Source organism: Balaenoptera borealis (genome assembly GCF_965194805.1).
Source record: "Balaenoptera borealis genome assembly, chromosome: 7".
NCBI lineage: Eukaryota > Metazoa > Chordata > Mammalia > Artiodactyla > Balaenopteridae > Balaenoptera > Balaenoptera borealis.
This window is the reverse complement of record NC_138864.1, coordinates 112,276,395-112,300,868: the sequence shown is the minus strand read 5'-3', so window position 1 is coordinate 112,300,868 and position 24,474 is coordinate 112,276,395. Positions and strand designations below refer to the sequence as shown.

The 24,474-nt window shown below is 36.2% G+C and overlaps 1 protein-coding gene across 10 annotated transcripts in view; it reads left to right on the top strand.

Annotated features, from left to right (window-relative positions):
- Nucleotides 1–24,474, top strand: part of CNOT4 (CCR4-NOT transcription complex subunit 4) — a 140,765-nt gene that overhangs the window by 110,219 nt on the left and 6,072 nt on the right. For 2 of the 10 annotated variants that reach the window (XM_082398086.1, XM_082398092.1), the window contains exon 11: nt 4,139–24,182. The exons of 6 other annotated variants lie outside the window; for them this stretch is intronic. In XM_082398086.1, coding sequence (XP_082254212.1) covers nt 4,139–4,239 — 101 coding nt within the window. In that variant the 3' untranslated portion in view covers nt 4,240–24,182. Of the gene's footprint in view, nt 1–4,138; nt 24,183–24,474 lie in introns of those variants that run through there. 2 more of the 10 variants (XR_014246365.1, XR_014246366.1) reach the window with 2 other exon arrangements.

Here is a 24,474-nt window from a genome sequence, read left to right as displayed (position 1 = left end):
ATTTAATTTGGGCTTTAGATATGACTGGTAAAAGAGTTTGTTCTCTCCTGATTCTCTCAAGTAGAATAGAATAGTCCTTCACTCTGTTATATAACTTATAAAATTTATTTTTATCCCTTTTCATGGCCTTTGTGATATGACATGGCACAGCATTATTGTAATAATGTGCTGTTACCAGCAAAGCGTTCGTTCTCTTGTTTTTAGCAAGGTTGATAGATAAATTTACAGAGATCCGTCAAAATTCTTTGGCTCTATTCTCTTTGTGACCAACAACATTTCATTTTCAAGACAAGTAGTTGGGTTAAGAGAGTATGGTTTGTGGCTGTTGATACAGTGAAGTTAATTTACACATAAGTATGATAGCACCTAATGTAGTGGTTTGCACATTGGTGGGACTCATGTTATTTGTTCATTTGATATGGTAGTTAGTAGGTAATCGAGAGTGACATTTTTCATTCCTCTTCTACATGATATTCACTTGTGAAACACTAAGTGTTCAGTTCCTGGTACTCTTTTTTTCATCCACTGTAGACAGCATATTAGAACGTAATTGTGTTTTGTTTTGCTTTGTTTCAACCATTTAGAAATGTGGCATTTAAATTACTAGTAGTGTATCTCATAACATTATAACACTAAAAGTTAAAGTTAAGTTCCCCTAAATATTCTAAACATTTAACAATAAAATATTAAACCAATACTATAAGTATTTGGGTATCTGTTTGCCCAACAATGAACTGGGCCATGTGGATAATACAGAACAAGTATAAAATATGGCTACTATTTCTAGGTACTGTACAGTGTAGTTGACGAGATAAAATAAGACTGTGTATGAAAGTGGTAACCATATGATACTGGAATCCAAAACACATCAGTGGAGCCTATAAATTGTTGGGGAGGCTTCGTTGAAGAAGTAGGAATTGATCTGTATCCTGGATTCGGGTTAGCAGGAGGGAAAGGAAAAAACCTTTTATGTTGATGGAAACTCCTGAATAAAGGTATAGAGGCAGGATTTAGTATGTCATTACATTAAGAAGCATTAGAACTGCCTTCTATACCAGGAGGTCCTTCATATATTTTATACATAGAATGGATGAGAGGACGGAGAGCTCTGACGGTGAGGCAAAACAGTGTGGACTTGATCTGATAGGAAGGAGGATGCCTTTGTGGAACTAGTTCTTAGCTGTCTTCATTGTGTACTTTTATTTGACTTATTACATGACCATCTTCAAAAATTATCTGTTCTTCTGATTTCATAGTTATCATATTGTCCATTAGTACAAAAAGAGCAGTTTTAAACCAAATATTTCAAGCCAGTATATATTCTGGAAATGCCACAAGGGTGATGAGTAATCACTGAGTTTTGAGTGTAGTTGTCCTCATGTTAGTCATTTGAAATCTTCATCTAAAGTAGGTGCTTTATGAAAAAAATGTGGCATTAAATTATGGTCCTATCTTGGTGGGCTTTTCTTTTCTTTTAGCGTATACTCAACCATAGAGCATAAAATACATTTGTTTTCCCAGAAATTCTAAGAATGAGGTCACCGACTATAGGTTCTGAATCATTGTTGTATTTTGTGGGAGGTGGGGAGAGTTTGTTATTTCAGATTTTCAGTTTTTGACTGTGCATACTAGCTTGGTATTTAAATGGTGACTTATGATTAAGCTTACTGTTAGATTACTTTTAAGGCTCTCATGACCAGAGAAATTTTAGTTTTAATGTACCAAAATACTTAAAATTGTTATCAAGAGTTATAGAATCCTTCCATGGCTTATAAATATTTGACACATACCTCAGAAGGCTGAATGTGCTGAGCCTCAAAACAGAATAGTTTTATAATTGTAGCCAGATGATTGAGGATTTTCAGTAACAATTAGAAATGACAAACTAAAATTCTGAAAAACTGTGTACATCTTAACTGTGAATTATTTGAAGCAATTTAATAGGTAGGCAATATCTGCCTCCCACCCCTAGCTGTAACTCAGTTGTACTTGAGTTGAACTATTGAAAAAGGCCTAACTCTGTATTCTGCAGTGAATATCATGGTATCTTACACAGGGTAGCTGTTAAGTGCTACATAGTGGAGAGTACATACTGTTTTAGTGAGGCCTGCCACTTTGAGATATACTTAGACAATATTCAGTACTGGAAAAGGCATGTATATTTATTCTTTAGATATGTAGAGCAAAATGAGGTTCCTGACCTTTAGGAGTAAACACTCAGAGGTGTCAGTCTTCTGTGTATCATACAGAAACTATATCTATATTTATTATATATTTGTATTTAAATTTTAAGTTTTGGTTTGTTTCAGTTAATTATTAAAAATTGATACACTGAAACCTATCATGGGAAGGACAGTTGCCAGAGGTTTGACAGAAACATGGTTTCCATTTCCTCTGCCAAATTGAAATCATTTTTGTGTTTAAAATTAGTTATTTCCTTAATTAAGTGAAATCTTTTTAGCAGCATTTTCTTGGCTGCATATTCAGTTTGCTAAATTTAGAAGGATTTTTGGAATAAATATTCTTGAGGGAAAACTTTGATCAGTGGGCAGTAATAGTGAAGTCCATTCAGACCTTTTTTATTATTGGAACCATGTGCTTTTGTTTTAAAAAGTGACTTTTTTGTCCTGAAAAGTGACCTACCTTGTTCAACTCCTTCATTTTAGGAATGGCAAAGCTGTGTTCTGGAAAGGTTAAATAATTTGTTAAAAGTCACACATTCAATTAGTAGTAGAATTAGGATAAGAACCCAGATCTCAGATTTAGTAACTGAAATGGTTTTTCATTACAACATTGATGTTCTCCTTCATAAATGAAGATTACTGGCATTTACTTTAACATGGCTTTCTTCCCATAGTAAGTGATTTTTGCTCTCACACACTTGGGAGGTCCCTTTTTATCAGCAGTATCTATTCATGAGACAATTGGCCCATCTCAGGAATATGACCTGTAGTTACAAAATAGAATGAATTTCATTGACTTGATGAAAATTAATCTCTTGCTTAGTTCTTATGAGTACCACGTTCTCACCAAGAGCTCTAGTCTAAAATTTCCTTTACACAGCCTCCTTGCTATGTATTTGGGATTTATAGAATCTTTGCCAATTTACTGAAAAACTATGAAATAACCTGTTCTAAAGACTGAAAGTCTTTATCTTCATGTTATCAGTTAAGCTGTCTTTCCAAGTGTAACTTTGCAGATTTGTTTTTCAAAGAACTCCCTGCCAAGATGTTTTTATTCCATAATGCTAAAAATTATTTAGAAAACAAATAATAGTCTAAGTCTGTAAACATTGTTGTTTCAGAATATACCTAGAAAAATATTTGAAACTGTTTAGGATTAGATTTTTGTTCATGTTTTTGTTCATTTGAATTTTACTTAAGAGAGGGCATTTAAGAAAAAAATTCTTAGTTTCTGAATTAGCTGTTTTAACAGTGACTTGATTGAATTTTGAGTCACGTGTGAAACAAGTCACTTGTAGTCATTATCAATTATAATTGGGAGAACTGATCTCATTTCATGTACAGTTCTCTGACCTAGAAGTAGTCATCTCACTTTCAGTCAATTGGATCATTGTTAGCATTTTACTATTTTCTGATTACTTCAAAAGTGCACATTGAATTTTCAGATGCTGTATGGTAATTTGCTAAATTAATATTTACGTCTTTTTATTTCTTTTTTCTAAACATTATTACTGCTTTTAAAACATGGATTTGTCATTTTTCCCTTTTAAAAAATCACATTTTCACTTCTGAGAATTTAGTTTTAATTTTTTCACAAAATACTGCTTACTATTAGGAGTGTCTAAATATATAAGGGGTCCAATTGGCTTGGAAAAGAATGGCTTTCCTGGTCTCTTTTTTTTTTTCCTTTTTGTATATTTATAATTCTAAATCTATTATATTTGTTCTTAAATCTGACATAGTGTTAAATTTAAGGGTGTGATTGGAGTATAACTACTTTCTAGGTACTTGATAAGTTTATATTTTAAAATTCATGTCTTGTTTCACACCCGCATTCCAGCCATTACGCATGTATTTTATATATGTATCAGTATTCCAAATATTGAAATCATTTTTAAAGGGACTGTTAACAAATCTAGTCACCCATAACTAGACCATGACTGACTTTTCCACAGGGGAAGAAGAGGTGAAGGTTTCGACCATGCCACTGTCAGCCTCTTCCCATTCATTACAACAAGGACAGCAGCCTACAAGTCTCCACACTACTGTGGCCTGACAACAGAACTGAGAGGAGAGGATTAGACTCTGGGGTGCTTGCATGGGCAACCGGATTTTTGCATGATTCCTTTCTGATTTTGCATTTAATGTATACACCCAAAAGAGCCAATATAAACGTTCCTCATGCCTACAACTAGTGTGTTACCTCATAGTTGCTAAAGTATTTCTTCATTAGGCCTTTAACACAGTTTATTAGCTTAATAATTTTGGCATTGTTTCTCATGAGTGATACTATTTTTTAACTCACACAAATAAACTTGTAGTACTAATTAAGATCCCAGGTGAGATTAGCTAGAATTGTTATTTTGGCTCTATTATTGAAAATATTCAAAGATAATGGTAGTTCCTTGTTTTCTGATTTGTGAAAAAATGGTAATATCCTAATATATTCATGAAAATTTGAAAGTTAAGAAGATAATGTCTTGCATTCTTTGACTACTTGAGAAGAAAGAATACATATAAAACAAAATTGGTGGTGTCATTTAATGCTCAGAAGGATGTTGTCAGCAATTGTTTGTAGTTGTATGGATTTATCCTATATTATGCATTACATGTTTAGAAACTGTCTTTGTTCTCTCTCATTTGCACATTTGCACTTTCTTTTTGAATGGTTGTTAATTATATAGAGACGCTTAAGAGATCATTATTATAGACTAAATGCAATATAATCTCTTTTCTAATGCACTGCCTAGTATACCGGGAAATGCCTCAGAAACAGAATTTCAACTTACAGTTGATTTATCAGAAACTTGAATATGGGGTAAATATTGTATGTCAGAAGCAACCATAGTAGTGTAACATTTTTATTGGAAAAACGGTAGTTCTGTGGGATATTTGTTTGGAAATCTCATTGTTTCACAATTGAAGTGTGATAATAAAACTATATTACAAGTACCTGACCAGAATGAGACTAAGGTGGAAGAGAAGAGATTGGGGATCCTCTAAAATTAGGCCACGTAAGTTGTCATAGGTAATTTTAGTTAATCACAGAGAATAGTGGTGTACTTTATTAGGATATAATGTTGAAGTGATGTTTTTGGATAATAGACAATTTCTTGAAATAGTTCTAAAGCTGATAATGAAAGAAAATAAACTGAATTCAGTTCTGAGCATTAGACAAAAGCTGGTTCAGAAAACATGACTATGTTCTGCCTAAATTAAGCATCTGGGAAAAAAGGGGAAAGTCAGATCTCCTCTTGAGATTTTCAAAAAACCATTGTGATATAAAAGATACGCCTTAATTTTTTTAAAAAAATATTAAAAGAGTAGCATGAATACCAAAAAAGGAAGCCTAGAGATTTAAAATAATAATAATGATAATAATGAAATACCTTACTAGGAGCGATACTTAATATCATGTTGGAGTTGGAGTTTTCAGGGTTACCTCTCTATGTAAAGTCTAATAACTTTCTATTAGATATAATACACAAGTTAAATGGCTTTGTCCTGAGGTATAGTGGGTAAACTAAAATCTATTCTTAGATATCCTTCAATTTGGTTAGCTGAGGGTGTAGAAACAACTAATTATCTAGCCATTTTAATTATTTTTGTAAAATTCTGCATAAATGACAATCTCTAACATCTATTTAGAAGTGACTTTAGGACAGCGTTATGAGAAATTTAGAAAATACAAATAAAATATTGTAGATTTGTTAGCCTTTTAGCATGTGTTGAATATGGAGTCTTTTAGTATGTGTTGATTATGGTTTCATTTTTGCTGTAAGAGGCCAAGACATCCACTTAATGTCTCCTGTGGTGCTGAGGCTCCTTGGCTTTGTGAACAAACTTGGGCTCCCTGTAATAGGGCTTACTAGCGCATAGTTTTCTCCAGCCTTCAATGCAAGCCTTTCAGCACTCGGATCTTCTTACAAAAACATGAGGTGGTTAGCTCCCATTTACTTACCGTTTTGAGAGATATACCTGTTAAACAAGACTTTTTTCCTGTGGTAGCTTTCTCTCTCCTTTCTCATTCCTGGCCATTGCCACAAAACTGTCAGGTAGTTTACCAGACTTGCTAGAGCCCAGGACTGTCTTTCTGCCTGCTTCCCCTCCTGCCCCCCCACCCCCGCCAACACCCCCCCACCACCACCCCCACCACCCCCGCTTTCCACATACACACCATAATCGGAAAAATGCTTTCTTGGGTAATTAGGCTTCAACTTAGATACTTTCACATAGACTAGCTAAAGATTATCATTTAACTAACTGTAATTCCAAGACTTTGTAAGCCTAAACAAATAAGCTTCGCTGTTTTGCTTACTTAATATATATATTACGGTTTTAAAAAGTGAAGTCTTAAAATCAGTCAGAATTAATTATACTAAAACACAGAAAAAGTTACACAACACGTGAAAGAAAGTACTGCTTCACTTAGCAAGTAAATTGATGAAACCAAATGACGGTAAAGAATGAGAAATTCTAAAAACTTCAAATTAGTTTTTGATAAATTCCTGCCTGATTGATCTGTCATACACAAGGGAAACTTTATATGCTTTTATATCCTTAACTTTTAAAAAAACATTTCAGAGCAGCAGTTCTTAGTGCCAGTGTGTAGGATATAGACCTGGGTTGAATGATTTTGATCTTATGATGAATGTCAAGTGCCTCTTTTTAATTTCTTAAAGATTCCATTAGAAAATATTTTCTGATAAATAATACTTTCCTTTTCATTCTACTGTTGCATTTTGTTTTTACAGGTGGTGCTTTTGTATACTCTCCTCTTATTTCAACAAAGCGTTAATATTTGAGTGCCTACTCTTTGTAGTGACTTGAGCTAGATCTTGAGGGATACAAGGCTGAATAAAGTATAGATCCTATTATCAAGGATAACAGTCTAGTGACAGTTTTATTTCAATTATTTCTATAGCGTCAGCTCTTGATATATTTTAACCACAGGAACAGCCAGAGCAGTCTAGACTCATTTCATTATTCATTGCTCTGACAGTGGCAACAAAGGGTATTGAATACTGATACTTGAAATTTTTAAATATATGATAATTTGGAGAGAGTGAAAAAAATTTTAACGTGCGAGACATACATTCATTATTCTAATTTAAGTATTTATCAGTCGTGTGTGTGCTCATGTCTTACTCTTAGTGTTGTGGCGATTAAGTACAGCCTCCTCTATATATGTTCTTTTAAAGAAAACTTTAATGCATTGTGTGCACATTTTTACTGACATGGCTCCTATTTGTACAGTATTCCAAGCACCTTCAAGACTGACAGAGCTCTCCTCTGCTGTGATACAGGTACATAGGGAGCTACTCCCACAGAGGCCTTACCTCAGAAAGCCAAGAGAAAGGAACGAATTGCAGGTGCATTGAAATCTTACGAAATGAAGACCACCATGTTATTTATGCATATATAAAAATGGGGGGACATTTTATCCTATACTGAGTTGTAAGGTTTTAGATTCTTTTGTTTATTTGATCATGAAGCTTTCCCATATCTGCTTAAGAGATGTATATCATACAATTGAAAGCACAATAACTTAAAAAAAAATTTTTTTTAAAGAGGTGATATCACAAAATTATGATATATATGTCTTTTTCTACAAAATATAACCAAGTCAATTATCTGGTTTCAAGCTAGTCCTTCTGCCATTAGTGCTACGTCTCTTCTCTCAGTCTTTTTATTTGAATATCTACTACGTTGTCTCCTTGTGCTGAATAAATGGTAGTAGTATATACAGGTATTCACACATGAAATGTTTAGTGAGCTAATCAGACACTTTGCTGATACAAAAGTAAAAATGGGAGTTAGAGAAAGAAGTTACTGTGAGCAGATTCAGGGAAAGGCTTCATAAAAAGTGTGGGGCTTTTTGCTTTTGAAGGATGGCTTGAAATTAAATGATGGAAGTGGAAAATACAGTAAAGGGAACATATTGAACAAAGAATCGGGAACGGAGATTAGCATGGTCTGCTAAGGGTCAGGAGGGAAGGATAGTAAGGAGATGGACTCGTCTGAGGTATTACAGGTCATATAGGAAGGTGGGATAAGTGTGCAAAAGCCTTGAAAACTAGGAAGAAGAGTTTAGTCTTGATGTGGATGTGGTCAGTGTTAGAGAACTACACGTTCTTTGGCAAATATGTAACTTGATTGTAGCATTTTAAGAAGATTAATTCTGTAATACGTTTGCTTGAAATTAGGACCAGTTAGAAAGCAGTTCCAGTATGTCATTGCAAATAAGATGGCCTGGGTTGGAATAGTAATAACTAGTAGGATTGGAGAAGAAATTATGAATTAGAAGTCAGAAAGAATGAGATCTAGGAAAACGGCTTTGGGTTTGGCCAAGTCTCTAGTGACCTTTTAAAATGTTACTTTCATAAAAAGATGTAGATGGAAAGCAGATTTGTAGGATTCATGAGGAAATATCAAGGATATGGATACAGCAGTCATTGACTGAAGGCATTTGGCAACAAAGGGGAAGAGAAAAACAAGATGCTAATTAGATGGGTGGTAGATCTTAGAAGGCATTGCTTTAAGATAAGGGAGATAGCTAAATATTTAAAGGCAGAGCACATAGAGTCAATTGAGAGGACACCATAGATAGTGCGGAAGAGAATATAGGCTAACCAGTAGAGTAACACATTTCTGTAGGTGCTGGGAGGAGATAAACTCCTGAGACAAGTTAGGTTATGGGTTTAACTTAAAAGAGATGGGATATATCTTCCTTTGTTATTTGTAAAAACAATCAGAAAATCTAGGAGAGAGAATGTGAGATTAGAGAAAATGAGAATAGATGAAGGTGCTCATATCAGTAATTATTGAATGCATGTTGTGTGAGAAAATGGGGGTGAAAGAGTGGAGTTGGGAACCTATAAAAAAAAAAAAGAAAGAAAGAAATTAAATGTCTGTGAGAATAAGCCTAGAAGTGCATCGGAAAGAAATTTAAGAATTGCTGAGTCAAGATAAGAATCAAATTTAAAATTTTAGAGTCCAGATATATATGGTTTTGTATGTTCCAGTGATTCAACACAAAGCATCAGGAGTGGACAAAGCAAATATGAGAGTTTGGTTAGAGGGTGAAGAAGGAAAGGACACAAAGATATTTAAGAAGACAAAACTGATATAATCTTGTGCCAGGAAGAGTCCAGTAAGGCAGGAAATATCCAGTGGTGCGAGTGTGTTGAAGGGAGTTCATTGATTTTAGGTTTTGACGAGGACAAAGAACAGGTATAGTATTGTTAAGGGAAGGACAAATTAGGAGACGGTGGTCAGTATGATGACCACTCAGTGCTAAATGACGAGTGAGAACGAGAGAAAGGATGGTAGATAGATGTCTAACATTAGGGCTAGAGGCTGGAAAGAAGGCAAGCTTTCGTCACCCCTGTGGTCTTTTCTCTCCCTGCTTTCCCTCCAGTCCTTTTTTGAGAGTACGAAGTCAGACTGTGTGAGAGAGAATTGCAGAAAGCATGGTATTGCCTGGGGGAACTTGGATCACGTTTCCTATAAGTTGAAGGTGATTCAAAGGAAAACGTCCCACAGTGGAGTAAACATTGCTTCCTCAAAGCACAGTAGGAGAATGTGAACGCAGAGTGCAAGGGAATGCCTGGGAAAAGCCAGAGGTGAGATTGGACGGGTGTACGTATGCCCAGTGAGTGTGTTGCTTATGACATGAAAGGTTTAGACAGCGAGTAGGTGTGCCATATGATGAGTCCGGTAGCTTGAGGAGCCCATATTACAGGTGTGAACTAGTTTCTCCCAAGCTTAAATGCAAACTGGAAAGAATCAGCTTTCCACCTACATAGGGAAAGTATCTCTTCTTAGTTGGACTAGGTCATTCTGCTTTAATTATATGACAAATTGGAATTAAAAGCAGTAGATTGGTGAAAGTAGAGAGAACTTAAGAATTTTATTATAACAGGTTATAAAAATATTTTGACAACTTTCCCCAAAAGAGAATGTGCTTTGTAAATAGACACAAACCTACAAGTTATTGAACTCAGAGATGGAGATATAGATATATAATATATTTTTTTTTCTCATTCAGTTAATAGCAAACATGCCTACTTTGGAAGCATCCTTAATTTCCTGACTAAATTAAAATCCTGCCTGAAGTCCTACTAAAATATTTTTAAATTCACTGGACTTGTTCCGTATATGTCAGCTAAGATATCACCTGTGACATTTAAAAATGATAATGCTTCAAAGTATAAGTTATTGCTTAAGAATGCTAAGTTTGTGGAACCATGTTGATGGATTGAGAAGCCACTGCTCCTTGGATCTCCTTACTGCCCTGTGATTTTTTAGTCTTAGCAACCTTGTATTGCTAGGCATATTAGACCACAGCTTCTTTAACCAGGAGCTTTTTCTAAAGAATCACTCTTGGGAATTCAAGATTCATTAAGGTGAATCTACTCTGTTCTGGTGCTTTGGAGAGTATACCCTGGGTTTGAGTTATATAAAAATCTAGTTTATACCTATCAGGTACTTAGAATTGAAGGCAAGCTTACGTAATATAAGCTGCTTGAGAATTGTACAGAAGTACCTAGAAGTTCCATGAACCAGCTGGAAATTATTGTACTTGAGAACCAATCTATTTACTCCAGCTTCCTTCACACCAGCCTTCATAAGGCAGCTATTGACTTGACTTTGTTTTTAGCCCGCCTCACATTTTATGGTTATTTTCGAGGTTCCTGGAAGCTCCAACCCAACCCCTAAGAACATACTGTGCTTAGAACAGTTTTGTTGTTCCAGCTCCAGTTTGGTCCTAAGACCCACTGTTGTGGAACACCCCAAAAGGTTTTTTTCCCCTCCATATAATTTATAAAGCCTTTAAAGCACCCAGTACCTTTTTTTTTTTTTTTTTTGGTGAAATTCACATAACATACAATTAACTACTTTAAAGTGAACAATTTGGTGGCCCAGTAGGACTGTTCTTTAATTATCTTAATGTTAAAATTGAATAAATAACCCACTGTGGCTGTGAGAATTTTGGCCTGTCCTTGTTGGGGCTGTGTGGTAACAGCTGCATCTAGACTGGGGTAAAAACGTTTAAAGCAACTGTCTGAATAGTTCTTTAGTGGTAATAATAGTCCTTCTGTCTTCATGACATTTGATTAGCACATCACCTAAGAGAAAGCTTTCTTAGCAAAGGAAATAAATAAGCCTGGCTCTGTGTCTGGGGTGAGGTTGAGTGTTGTGTGTGTGCATGTACATTCGTTTATATATAGTAATTTTCATTTAAATCCTCCACTTAGTGAATGTGGCAGAGGAAAAAATCTCAGACCATCTCTCTGTGACTTTCTCTAAAGGTTTTTGTTTTTAAAAAGAAATTAAGACCCTGTTTAAATGCAGGAGGGTTACAGTACAGGTGCCCACTTCACCCCTGGTCATGCTTTATCTGAACAAATATTTTCATAGCTTTTTCTCATCAATTTTCACTTCCACTACTAAGCATATCCATCCCATGTCATACTCTTTTGGAAAACCTAAGGAAAGGATAATAAGAAGAAAAAGACGTTTTAGAATCATGAAATTTCAGAGCTATGAAACATATAGTCTTCAACAATCCACTTTTAAAGACCAAATAATAATAACGCTATTAATAAACAAGGCTCAGAAGGATTGTGATTGCCCATAATCACATTCTAACCACAGTTTTATGTTTTCCTAGCCCTCACCCTGTGAATATGCTTTTGTATATGTAATTCAAGGAAAAAAAAACTTCAAGATTCAGAATATATCTCTTCTCTAAACTTTGTTGTGTCTTACAGTTTATTTTAGTAGTTCTCACAAGTCAAGGGCTTTCAACTGTGAATATCAGTGCAAGTAATGAATTGAAGACTTTCAGATTGTGTATCTGCTGGCAACTGTTATTACAGATCCTGTAAGTTGTTAAAACAGCCTTGTGTTAAATGTGGCCCAATGATCTTGGAGTAACTTGAGTGGGGGGGAATTGTAAACTTGCAGGTACTCTTAATGTAGACTTAAAGTACAAATGTCGGAACCAAAATAAACAGTAAAACAGGTGGAGTTAAATTAACCCAGCATTTTTCTGCAGTACCAAAGAGCATTTAAGGATCAACATGCATGACCACTAGACTGGTGATATCTCTAATATTACAGAATGAAAAAAATGCTTACAGTAATGGCACCAAGATGTACTACACCCACACTAAAGGGGTGATTTTAGATTCATCTTTGAAGAGCTACTATATGCTACACTATGTAAAATGATAGCATATCTGCTGATTTTTTTTTTCAATCAAGGAGGTTGTTGTTTTCAGCATAATGAAAAAGAGGGAAAGCTCTACAAGGATTTAAAGATGATAATACCATCATCATCTCCAAGAAGAAATTCAGGAATGCTGACTGCAATCAACTTTTGTAGCCTAGTGATGTTTCCTAATATGGTGAGATCTCTTCCCAAGGACTATACTAGCGTTTATACTCTGTTATCAGTCTTGGGTACTGAAATAATGTGTCTACGGAGCAGAACATAGTGATCTGGAACATTACTGGGATGTTTTTAAACATTGTCGTTTTATATGTTGGCATTTGCAAGAAGACTGACAGCCTGAAACCATTCATTTTTTTCCTTTACTACATCTATAAATTGAGTATTCAGCTTAAGGTAAAGGAGGCCCTGGGTTATGACTTCATCATCAAAGTAGGAAGGTTTCTTATTGGCCTTAAGCTGAGTGTTGGGCTACATACCATTGTTGCGCTTATGTTTTCTCTATTAAAATACGTTTTTATGAAGTTTGTGATTATGGATTACTGATATATATATGCCCTATTCCCTCATCCCTCACTTAGGGTATGATTTGCTACCAGGTATGGGTTTTTTTGGTTTTTGTTTTGTTTTTGTTTTTACATCTAAACTATTAACATTCACTAATTAACCTAACAGTGGCCTTCCCCAGCCCCAGAGTCACAAATAAGAATGACATTTCTTGAGTCTTAGTGTAGTCAATGCTTCAAAACCTCACCTGTATTTTAAATGGTAGGTGATTGGAATGAAGCTTATTACTAAAATAAGCAAAGATCTTACATAACTTCCAAATAAATACCTACAGCCCTGCAACCTTTGTTTTAGAACATGCTTTCAGGTTTTAATTCCTGACCACCTGGAGTCTTATTCTGATAGTTTGTACTCACCTCTCTATCCAGTTTCTTTTTCTTTCTTTGGACAAAGAAGAAATTGTTTCTATCTCCCTGTAATTTAACCACAATTAGAGGGGGCAGTCTTGACTAGATCTTAATGTGCACTACCTATGTGATTACCCTACAGGATCCCTGACAGGCCTGAATTTTCCCATTTCAAAGGAGAAGAAAGTGCTCTGTCAGGCTGCTGAGTGTTTACTCAGAGTCTCTGGTCATTTACCTCCCAATTTCCTTCTCAGTAACTGGTCTTATTTCCAAACTAGCTTTTGATTTTAAGTGATCATATTATTTTTTTCTTCTCTCTTTAAAATCAGAACAGCACATTTAAACAGAAAGCACAGTCTGGGTTTGGAGTAGATTGAGTAACAAGTGTCAAATTGGTAGACTTTTGACATTGTAAGATTGGTGTTATTCACTTTCTCCTACTTCTAAGTTATTCTAGCTCTTTAAAAATACATTCTAGACAATACTACTAAAATTCAGTGTTTCACAAATACGTGTGATTTTTAATAGAACTAATTTTTTTTTCAGTAAAATGTTAGTTCTAGTTCAGTATAAACCTGGATATGGTGAAATAGAAATTGTAGTTTCTAATTTATATTTAAGATTGTATTCATATGATCTTCCTTCCCTCGTTCCTTCCTGCTTTCCTTTCTTCTACACTGATTGAGATTTGGTTCTGTCAAGACCATCTCTGGCATTCTTTTGCAATTGAACTATAATAAATCATAGCGAAGGATGAACACCTAAATAAGTATATTTCAAAAATGATTTTTAAACTAAGGCCCCTTAGTGAACTGATGGTAAGCATATAGCTCTTTAAATTCATCAGCATATAGGCCTTTTGAAATGCTTTCCTCCACAGGAGTATCATCTTTTGTAGGTCTGGAAAGGATGCAGTCTATGCTAAGTCTTTCTAAATTGAGGCATAATTTGAAAATTGGAAGCAAAAAATTTCTGTATTTTCCCCAGTATATGAATAAATAGTAAGGAGGAAGAAGAAGCAAAATAGTCTTTTTTTTTTTTTAAATCATACATTTCACATAGCTAAAAAATAAGTAAATTTCAAATTTGCATTCTTGTTTTGAAAAATCAAATGTTTATTTATAAAACAACCTCAAAACAAACTTTAACAAATATCTCTGGTTTGTGAAAATAGTGAGGAAGAAAGGTGTATGCTTGGTCTGTTGAGTTGGAAATGTTTATTACCATGACTATACCCGTATCTATGTCATTTAGTTTCAGGATAATGAAGAATTTACTTCGTTTCCTAAAAATAATCTTTTTTCTAAAATTAAGAAACAAAGCAAATGATTATTTTAATGCCTAAAAGCATACTTTCTAAAAATAAAGCTCAGTTGGGTTATGAAGAATTTGTCAATTAAAATCATGTTTCAGAGCATGGATAATTTTAGTCTTCTTTTTGGGGGATTTTTATGTCTTTGATAGAAACCCTTAAGATAGGAGCCATCTTTCAGAAAAAGATGAGACTGATCTTCACTGTCAAAAGTGAGCTGTGTAATCAAATGGAGTAAAAACTAGCTATATGTTTTTTAATAACTTTTAAAAAATTTAGAAATCTTTTAATTTGGAAAATTATGAACATCAGAAACCTTAGGACTTTCAGTAGACATATAACCATATGGGGATTTGCTGCATAGGCAGCAAAATACTTTGGTCTCAGTGCAAGTTCCTCTTCAGGCCTGAAGAGGAACTTATACTCGCATAAAAATATCTTATTGGCACTAAACGATCAAAAGCTATCACTGCTTCGTTCAGAATAGCCAAACTCCAGTGATCCGTTGAAGAAATACAAAACAAGCAGAGCAGCAAGACTTCTAGGAAGCTGCTGCCAAATGTTATAGCATCCAGCCCCAGAGAAAATAATACAGAGTAGATACTCGATAAATGTTTGTTGAATGAAAACTCATGGTTGAGAGAGTAATGTTAGTGTCTGGTTATTATTTCTGGAGGTCTGCAAAGCCTGGATCTGGATCTGCTTTGTGTTAAATCTGGACTTCTGGAGACCTTAATTAGATTCGTTTCCACATGAATTATCTCACCTCTTGGTTGAACTGTGGCCTTCAGTTCAGTGTTAAGATTCCCCTCACCACTCCGTGATCAGTCCTTCTCTTCTATCTTCTTTACCTCTGAACTCTGGAAATTCAACTCTTGACTGATCCTTATTTTCCCAAGGATCACACATTGCTCCCTCCCTTCACACACACAAACTTTAAAAATTTCACCTAACCAATACTTTTCTTCCAACCCTCCAATTTCTCATTTGTGATACTCACAAATATATATATATACACACACATACATATACATACATATGTATACACACAATTCAGAAAGTCTTTCTAAATAAATACCTTATTTTCCAGAACTCTCTGTGTGGGTAATGAAGAGCTGTTTGGGGAACTTAATACTTTCCTAAGTAGGGAGCTCTCTTTAGGGAACTTATAATTGTTAACGAATTTTTTATCTTGGCTAAACCAAAATCTTTTTCCCATTTATACTTCTTGTCAAATATGTGAAGGCAGTTTCCACTTGTCTAGTAACTACTAGACATGGATGAAACATCCTTAGTCCTTTTAACCTTTTCACACCTAACATGGTTTCTAGTTCTCTCTGTAGTCCACTTCTCCTCTACACATATTTTGGCATGACAATGAATGCCTTTTTTTTTAAAATAAATTTATTTATTTTATTTGTTTATTTTTGGCTGCGTTGGGTCTTCATGGCTGCACGCGGGCTTTCTCTAGTTGCGACCAGGGGCTACTCTTCATTTAGATGCGCATGCTTCTCATTGCGGTGGCTTCTTGTTGCGGAGCACAGGCTCTAGATGTGCGGGCTTCAGTAGTTGTGGTGCACGGGCTCAGTAGTTGTGGCACACAGGCTTAGTTGCTCCGCAGCATGTGGGATCTCCCGGACCAGGGCTCAAACCCGTGTCCCCTGCAATGGCAGGCAGATTCTTAACCACTGCACCACCAGGGAAGTCCCTGAATGCCTTTCTTAAAATATGAAGCTTACACTTTAATAATCCAGACGTGATTAGATAATCTCCTTTTTCATTAACACTGTTCTTATTACTAAAGTTCGTATATTCCTTTAGAGTTTACAGAGTCTTTTTATAAAAATATCCTGTGGGGTTATTATCCCTATTTTGTAAATGAGAAAACTGAGGCTCAGAGTGGTTATCATTTGTGATTTGCTCAATGTCATACGATTGCTAATTTAGACATTTCACATCAATTTACATGGTCTTAATGTTACCTCTTTAGAAGTTCCATTACCCAATTGTTATATCAAATGATATAAGTAAAACCACTAAACCTTTTTTCATACACATGACTGGTTAGATCTCTTCCATCCTACACTTTGGTAATGAATTTTTTAAAATCTGAGTGTATACATGTTAAATTTTATGTGTTTGGATTTGGTGTAGTTAGAGTGTATCCTGTTGTATATCACCATCTTACAAGTTTATCATATGAAAAACTACGTGGTTATAAAGTGATAGATAAATGTTATTAGTAACAGTAATAACATTTGTGTGAAGATTTTAAGAATTTTAATTTAAGAATAGTTATAATTTTAATTATTGATTCTGTCATCTCGAATTGGTTTTCTGTTTGCATATTTAAATAAACTTTGTAGGTTTTGTTAAATATAATAAAAAGCATGGAGTCAAAGATAAGCCAAGCACTATCTCAGGAACTTTCAGACTAACACACGGTATCTTAAATTCTGTGACAGTTCATCTAAACACTGCTGTCATCCATGCTGTACTTTACTATCATATACCAAAAGGTTACCACTAGAAAACTTTCCAACAACTGCTGAATTCAACATCTATTGTAGTTATGACAATCCTAGAAAGCCTATCCAAAGGGTAAATTACTTTTATATGGCTGGTTCTTTATGGAAATGCATTTTGGCTTTCATTGATCACTCTATTCCATTTGTTGTATGGGATTGATGTGTCAGTGGGATGGAAGTGGAGTTTAGCTGCAAAGTGTTTGAGTTTGGGCAGGCAATAGAAGAAGAAAGGAAATGGACTGTAGCATCTAGAAGGAGGACATTTCCAGTGGAAAACAATTGTCAGTAGAAGCTGCCTCCATGACTGCTGTTCCACCTCAAAGTTAAACTTCCTGTGTATTTCATTTGGAAAGGAGCTGAGGTTTTAGCCAAAATGCTACATATTATTTCTCACAAAAAATGCCTGCAAACGTAAGCAATAGAGCAGTGCTTGCTAAGCCTATCATATTCATTTCTAAAGAAACCATCCATCTTCTAATCTGTTTCAGAATTTTCCCAAGAAGTCATTTTATAATTATGTAGCTTCTAGAGTCTGCCTTTTCTTCCTTTCCCGGCACTTCTCTTTCTTTTTTTCTTGGCTGCGTTGGGTCTTCATTGCTGTGCACGGGCTGTTTCTAGTTGCAGTGAGCAGGCTTCTCATTGTGGTGGCTTCTCGTTGCACAGCACAGGATCTAGGCACGTGGGCTCAGTAGTTGTGGCATGTGGACCCTAGAGGGCACAGGCTTCAGTAGTGGCACGTGGGCTCAGTGGTTGTGGCACAGGGGCTTAGGTGCTCCGCGGCATGTGGGATCTTCCTGGACCAGGGATCTTACCCGTGTCCCCTGCAATGGCAGGTGGATTCTTAACCACTGCACCACCAGGGAAGTCCCGGAACTTCTCTTAACAGTGGTTTTGTGATGACATCTGTGAGGATTAATACCCTGGAATAGAATCCATTTTGCACCTGGAAATTTTAAACTTATTTAAATTGAATAGATGTTCTTTTACTGTCTTTGCATCTCTTCTGACTTACTATTCTCTCTCCACATTGCTTAATCTGTCCTTTCTGGTTTGAGGATCATGCTGTTTTATAAAGAAGATGGAAGGAAGCAAAATGAAGATGGAACTACATAGATCTGGCTTTTCTCAGGACTTAGCATTATGACAGGCTGAGCAGTGGCTTTTCCTAATTTTCTCCTGTTCCAAACTTAGCTTTTTTTTGCCTTCAGCATTTTTCACAAGCTTCAGATCATTACGGATTCTGATTTTAATCCTCAAGGATTACGATACTCTTATCTACAGGTAGGTTACATAACTCTATCCAGCTTTTCTAAGCTTTCTTTTCACATCTTATCCCATGAGATTCTCCCTGCACAAGAACTGGTTTCTTTAGATTTCGCCCCAATTTCTTTTCCTTATTAGAATTATTTATTGCATAGTCAGAATGTTCATTATTTTAGCATCTTCTATAGCCTATGAATCACTGCCTCCTGTAACCAGGGGACCATCCTGACCTACCCTTCCTTTTTTTTTTTTTTAAACCTTCTTTGGAAAGGTGTTTTCTCAAAAAAAAACCTGGAAGCGAATGTTCAGGGCTGTTCATTTAGGAAACATTAAATACCTCTTGAGGTTCAGGTTCAGGAACTATTCACTATATACAAAAAGGATTAAATCAAGGCCCTTTCCTGGAGGAGCTCACAGTCTAGGCGAAAAAACTAATATATAAACAGGTGAATGCAATACACTGTGGTGATTGCAAAAGTAGCCAGGATGCCAGCCAGCCAAGAACTCAGTCTAGTTAGTCTCATTCCTTGCTTCTTAAAGTCCTAAAATTACGTCACATACTCTTAGGGCTTCTATTTTTTAAAAAATAAATAAATTTATTTATTTATTTATTTGGCTGCATTGGGTCTTCACTGCTATGCGCGGGCTTTCTCTAGTTGCGGTGAGCGGGGTCTACTCTTCGTTGCGGCGCATGAGCTTCTCATTGTGGTGGCTTCTCTCATTGTGGAGCATGGGCTCTAGGCACGTGGGCTTCAGTAATTGTGGCACGCAGACTCAGCAGCTGTGGCTTGCGGGCTCCAGACTGCAGGCTCAACAGTTGTGGCACATGGGCTTAGTTGCTCTGCGGCATGTGGGATCTTCCCGGACCAGGGCTCGAACCCGTGTCCCCTGCATTGGCAGGCGGATTCCCAACCACTACGCCACCAGGGAAGTCCTTAGGGCTTCTATTATATTCACAATAGCCAACCTGTTCTTTGTTGGTCAGAAGTCCAGAATAAAATTTTCCCTCCTTGTTTCCAACTTGGGAAAGAGGGGTGGTCAGGAGGTGAATTTTCTCAGATTTATTTTCTTCTGGTAGATTTAGATCTCAGAGATGTCAGGGTGGTTGACATCCTCCAGGTCTCTGCAGTTTTATAATTCAGTGAAATCATATTCTGGTGGATGTGTATATCTTCTCCTGGATGATAAGTTCCTTCAGTCGTCCTTGGATGTCCTCACGGGGCTTTTGTTCATAGTTCTCAGTTTTGTGCTCACTTAAATGCTTTCCTCCAAGCTTCCAATTTCAGATTTTATAGATTTCTTATAATGGATTTTTGTCCCTCCCCATCGTTTAGTTCTGTTTCTTGGTTCCATCTAATCCAGTTTATAATGCTTCTAAGATGTATTTATCTTCTGCATTAACTTTTTTTTTTTAATTTATTTATTTTATTATTATCATTATTTTTAAGCTGGTGTTTTTTTGGGTTTTTTAAAATTTATTTATTTTTGGCTGTGTTGGGTCTTCGTTTCTGTGCGAGGGCTTTCTCTAGTTGCGGCGAGCGGGGGCCACTCTTCATCGCGGTGCGCGGGCCTCTCACTATCGCGGCCTCTCTTGTTGCGGAGCACAGGCTCCAGATGCTAAGGCTCAGTAGTTGTGGCTCACGGGCCTAGTTGCTCCACGGCATGTGGGATCTTCCCAGAACAGGGCTCGAACCCGTGTCCCCTGCATTGGCAGGCAGACTCTCAACCACTGCGCCACCAGGGAAGCCCAGCATTAACTTTTAAGTTTACTTTTTCTTCATTCGATGTACAGCTTTATATATAGACTTCTTTCCATAGGTATTTTTGCCTGTTTTTTTTTAAAAATAGATTTTACTTCCTTAGATCCTTCATAAAGCAAACATCTAGATGTTTTCCTGGTTCTCATTAGATGGTCTGATTCTTCCCCCAAAACAAACATAGATCCTCGTAGGAACATTCTAGAAGAGAAAAGTACACATTGTGTAAAACACATCTACGTATATCGTGCAGTGTTCCTACTGTATTTTGTGATTAGCTGCTTCTCCTGCTCTCTCTGTGTGGAATGCCGTTTCCCTTTTCCATATCAGCTTCTCTTCCCTTGAGCTTCTCCAGTCATCATTTATCCTGTATGCAGAATGGCAGAATTGTTCATTTTCTTCTTTGTGCCCCACAGGACTTTGTTCATACCAGAACAACACTTACTGTCACATGGTGTAGTTGTTTAAATGCGTCTGACCTCCCCTTCTCTTGGCCCATGAGTCCTGCCAGGACACGGACTAGTTGGTAGTGTGCTCAGTGGTGAGAGCAAACACTTTGGAGTCAGAATGGGTATGATTACTGACTTCAGCACTTTTGAACTTTGGCAAATTCTTTAAACTACCAGAGTCTACTTAGTCTCCTCATTTGTAAAATGAAACTACTACTTAGTTCATTGAATTGTTGGTACTTAGGTAATCAAGTACATCAGGTGCATAGTGAGTGAGTGAATAGTGTCTAGAGTAGAAAAATGGATAGAATATAGCTAATAGGCCTGTTTACTATCCTGTACACATAATATTAGAATATCTTTTTTTAAAAGCATTCCTTATGTATTTTGGTGCATTGGATTTTAAAAATTATATTTGCTTGTGTTTTGGCATCTCAAGCAGTATTGAAATCATATCATTTTAGTGGCCTCTTTTTTCAGAGAGGCCTTTTGGGCCCCCAAATTTAGCTCATTCCTGCCGTCAGAAAGATTTGCATCTTTTTTGAGAGAACAGCTTGATTCGTAGCATTATACAGATGTGAAATAAATAGGCTTTTTTGGGGAAGGTGGTTTTTCAGCTCCTCTCAAGTTGGATCTTTGACTCAGCAGATATCTTGAAGCACATCAAGTTTCTAAGACACTGAGCTGCATGCTCAAGTATCTATAAAATAGCCTATTGCAGGCCTTTCCTTAGAGTTGTGAGAGAAGATGTGAGTACACATAAGGGTGTACATACTGGATGTCACAGCACGGTGTGCTGCCACATGAGTGTGGTTCAGACCACAGTGCTGTCATCCAGAATGATCTGAGTGGAAGACTTGGACTTTTGGAAGATTGAGTAAAAATTAGTCAAAGAGATTGGGAAAGCATTCTAGACAAAGAGAAAGGCAGGAAGTAAAGACAAGAGTCCAGAAAGCCTAAATCATATTTAGCTAATCCTCAAGGCCTCTCTTTTCCTGTTTATATCATTTCTACTTGTTCTGCTAGTGGGAATAAAATTAGACTGTTTTTTGTTAATACTTTGTTCAAGTTCTTCTGTTCTCAGAACTCTTTTTCATTGAGTTCTTAGAATTTTTCACATAGTTTAATCTCTACTTTCAGATCTATTAAACCCTTAAGATTTTGTGCCCCAGCAAATCTGCTCTGCAGTAGTGGTCTCTCTTGCTTTTTATAATAAAGCATAATCCTAGAAATTTGAGGGTCAGTTCTTTTTGTTTAAGTAGCATAACATTTTTTCATAAACAAACTGATTTTATAAATCTGTTTGAAAGAATTCATTCACATTTTAGTTAATAAATTGAAATGATTTTTGTGACTGTCCTAAAGAACAACATGCCTATGTCATGAAGGCTTTAAGTTCTGATAGGAGAAATTTTGTGTGCTCTTTAAAGTTTGGTTTTACATATAGGACAAGCATAATTCATTTATATTTGAGTTGCTTAGAGATATGTTGAAGTTTGAGAAAGTTTAGGCTTTCTTGAAATCATATACTGGTGGAGATGGACTCCATCCCCAAACTCACAGGAATTAGTATCTAACAGGGCTGGGGGCAGAGTGGGGAGTGTAGTGAGGGGTAGAGTGGCTGAGACAGGCTGTACTGTGTGTCCTTCTAAAAATGCATGAATATTTGAGAGTCTCACTGGTAAGAATTAACCATAATGGGAACTAGATTTCTGATGGACAACCCCTTGTACCAAGAAGGATTTGTTTCACTAAGCAACCTACCTATTGGAAGTAACCTCTGGCTTTGAACTGTAAAGGACAGCAGTGAAGAAAAGGAAGATAAAAGCTTGTGAGAAAAAAAGATCAGATTGAAGGCTGAGGCTTTGGGAAGTAGCTATGAGATAAGGATTAAAAACTGATGAACAGAAGAAACTCTTTTAGGAATATTTTGTGACTGGAACGCTCAGTGACTACTTCCCGGTTGGCGTAGACTGCTACCAGAAATTTAACTTGAAATAAGCGGTCTCTGGTCCTAGGGACTGCAGTCGGGAATGGAGTAGCCTAAGGATCAGGGCTGAATATGTGAGCCAGTTGTCCCTGCCCAAACATGAAAGTGGACAAATTGGTGGATTTGTGACTGTAGTTACATCTAGCTAGTTTAATTAATAAGGCCTATGTGTTTATAATAAAAAGACCTTGTGGAGGGGTACCAAAAAGAAGGTAGAGGCAAAATTCCAAGTGGAGACAGAATCCCGACCTGGTGGTATAAACTGTATTAGAGGAAACAAAAACTTGGAATAGCCTTTTGTTTTAGGGTTCCCCCTTAAGTGTGCTTTATTTCACTATGTTGTCATTATACATAGATCTTCTGTCTTCCCTCTTAGCAGATCTTGTTTTTCAAATGGAATCTTATGTGCTACCCTAAAATGGAAATAGATGAAATCAGGAGGTGGGAGGGATGTGTTGTCCTACTACCCTGTCCCCTTCCTCCCCAGTGGCTCCTGAGGTGGTTTTGCAGTCCGTGAAACCAATTTGAAAAGTGTTCTTTTAGGTGAAGATTTTATGCAAGCCAGAAAAACTCATTGGCTTGTCACCAGTGACAATTTATCATAAGGAGCAGATTTTCCACAGTCTTGTTCTCTGTAGCAAAGTTTTACATTTTATAACAATATATTGCAGTTAATCTGAGGAATAGAAGGGAAGGAAATCCACTTGGCCGCTATAATGTGTGCTCTTGCCTAAGCCATTCATCTTTTCCTGCCTTATGATTTTCTGTGAAAGGCCTGATATCAGACACAGCTTAATTTTATTTTGTAATATAATCATTGCTTATAAAATGTGTATGTGTATTTCCTAGTAAGTAGTTAGACTAGTTTAGTGTTATGTAAAAATACCAAAGATAGTTTTAACCTGTCGTGGGTTTTTCAGGCTTAGGGCATCTATGAATTTTAACTCCATGAACTTAACTCCATGAATGAAAGACTGCAACTCTTGTTCACCCACCAGCACATTTCCACACGTGTGTCTAACTGGCCTCTCTTTTTACTAAACTTTTATAGCCTTTGTTAATCATGTACAACCCCATGACATTTCTTCTGTTGGTTTTTCAGGTTGTGGTTATTGAGCTTTTCCCATATTTGCATTGTCTCACCATCTAGACTTTAAGCTCCTTGAGAACAGGAGTCATGGCTTAAGGGCTTTGTCCTCCTTAGACACTGTAGGCGTTCAATAAATAGTTGCTTTGACTTTTATCTCGGCAGCTTTAACACATACATTTTTTGTTGTTGCCATTGTTGCTAAAATCTAGACTTGTCAGCTGCTTAGTGAGCGATGATTGACTTGTTACGGACTGGGTGTTAGACTACCAGCAAACTGGCAGAATTTTAACCATAATTTCTTCTTTAATAAAATGTGCTCTGTGCTAGGTAAACTGAAGTATACTGGTACTTCTTACACAATGGAATATGAGAGTGTGGTATATGGCATTTTGAAAGTACTTTAAATTCTGTCTTTGAGTTCCACTCTGAAAAATAAAACTACTACAAACAACTTCACCCGCTCTCCTGCCCTCAAATTATTTAGAACCGAAACAGTGGTTTTGTACATATTTGGAAATTATAAATTAAAATTAATTTTTTAACATCATAAAACATTTAAACATATTAGCAATCCTTTAAAAATATACAGCCCTTCCCTAATGTATTACACTACCACTAATTAAATACTTTAAAAATAAAATTAGTATCATTTAGTATAAAGTATGTTCAGTGACTTGATTTTCATTGTAGTTTGCTTATGGAAAGTTTAAAGGGCTTTCTATGTCTTCTTTGTCTTTGTACTGTGTTG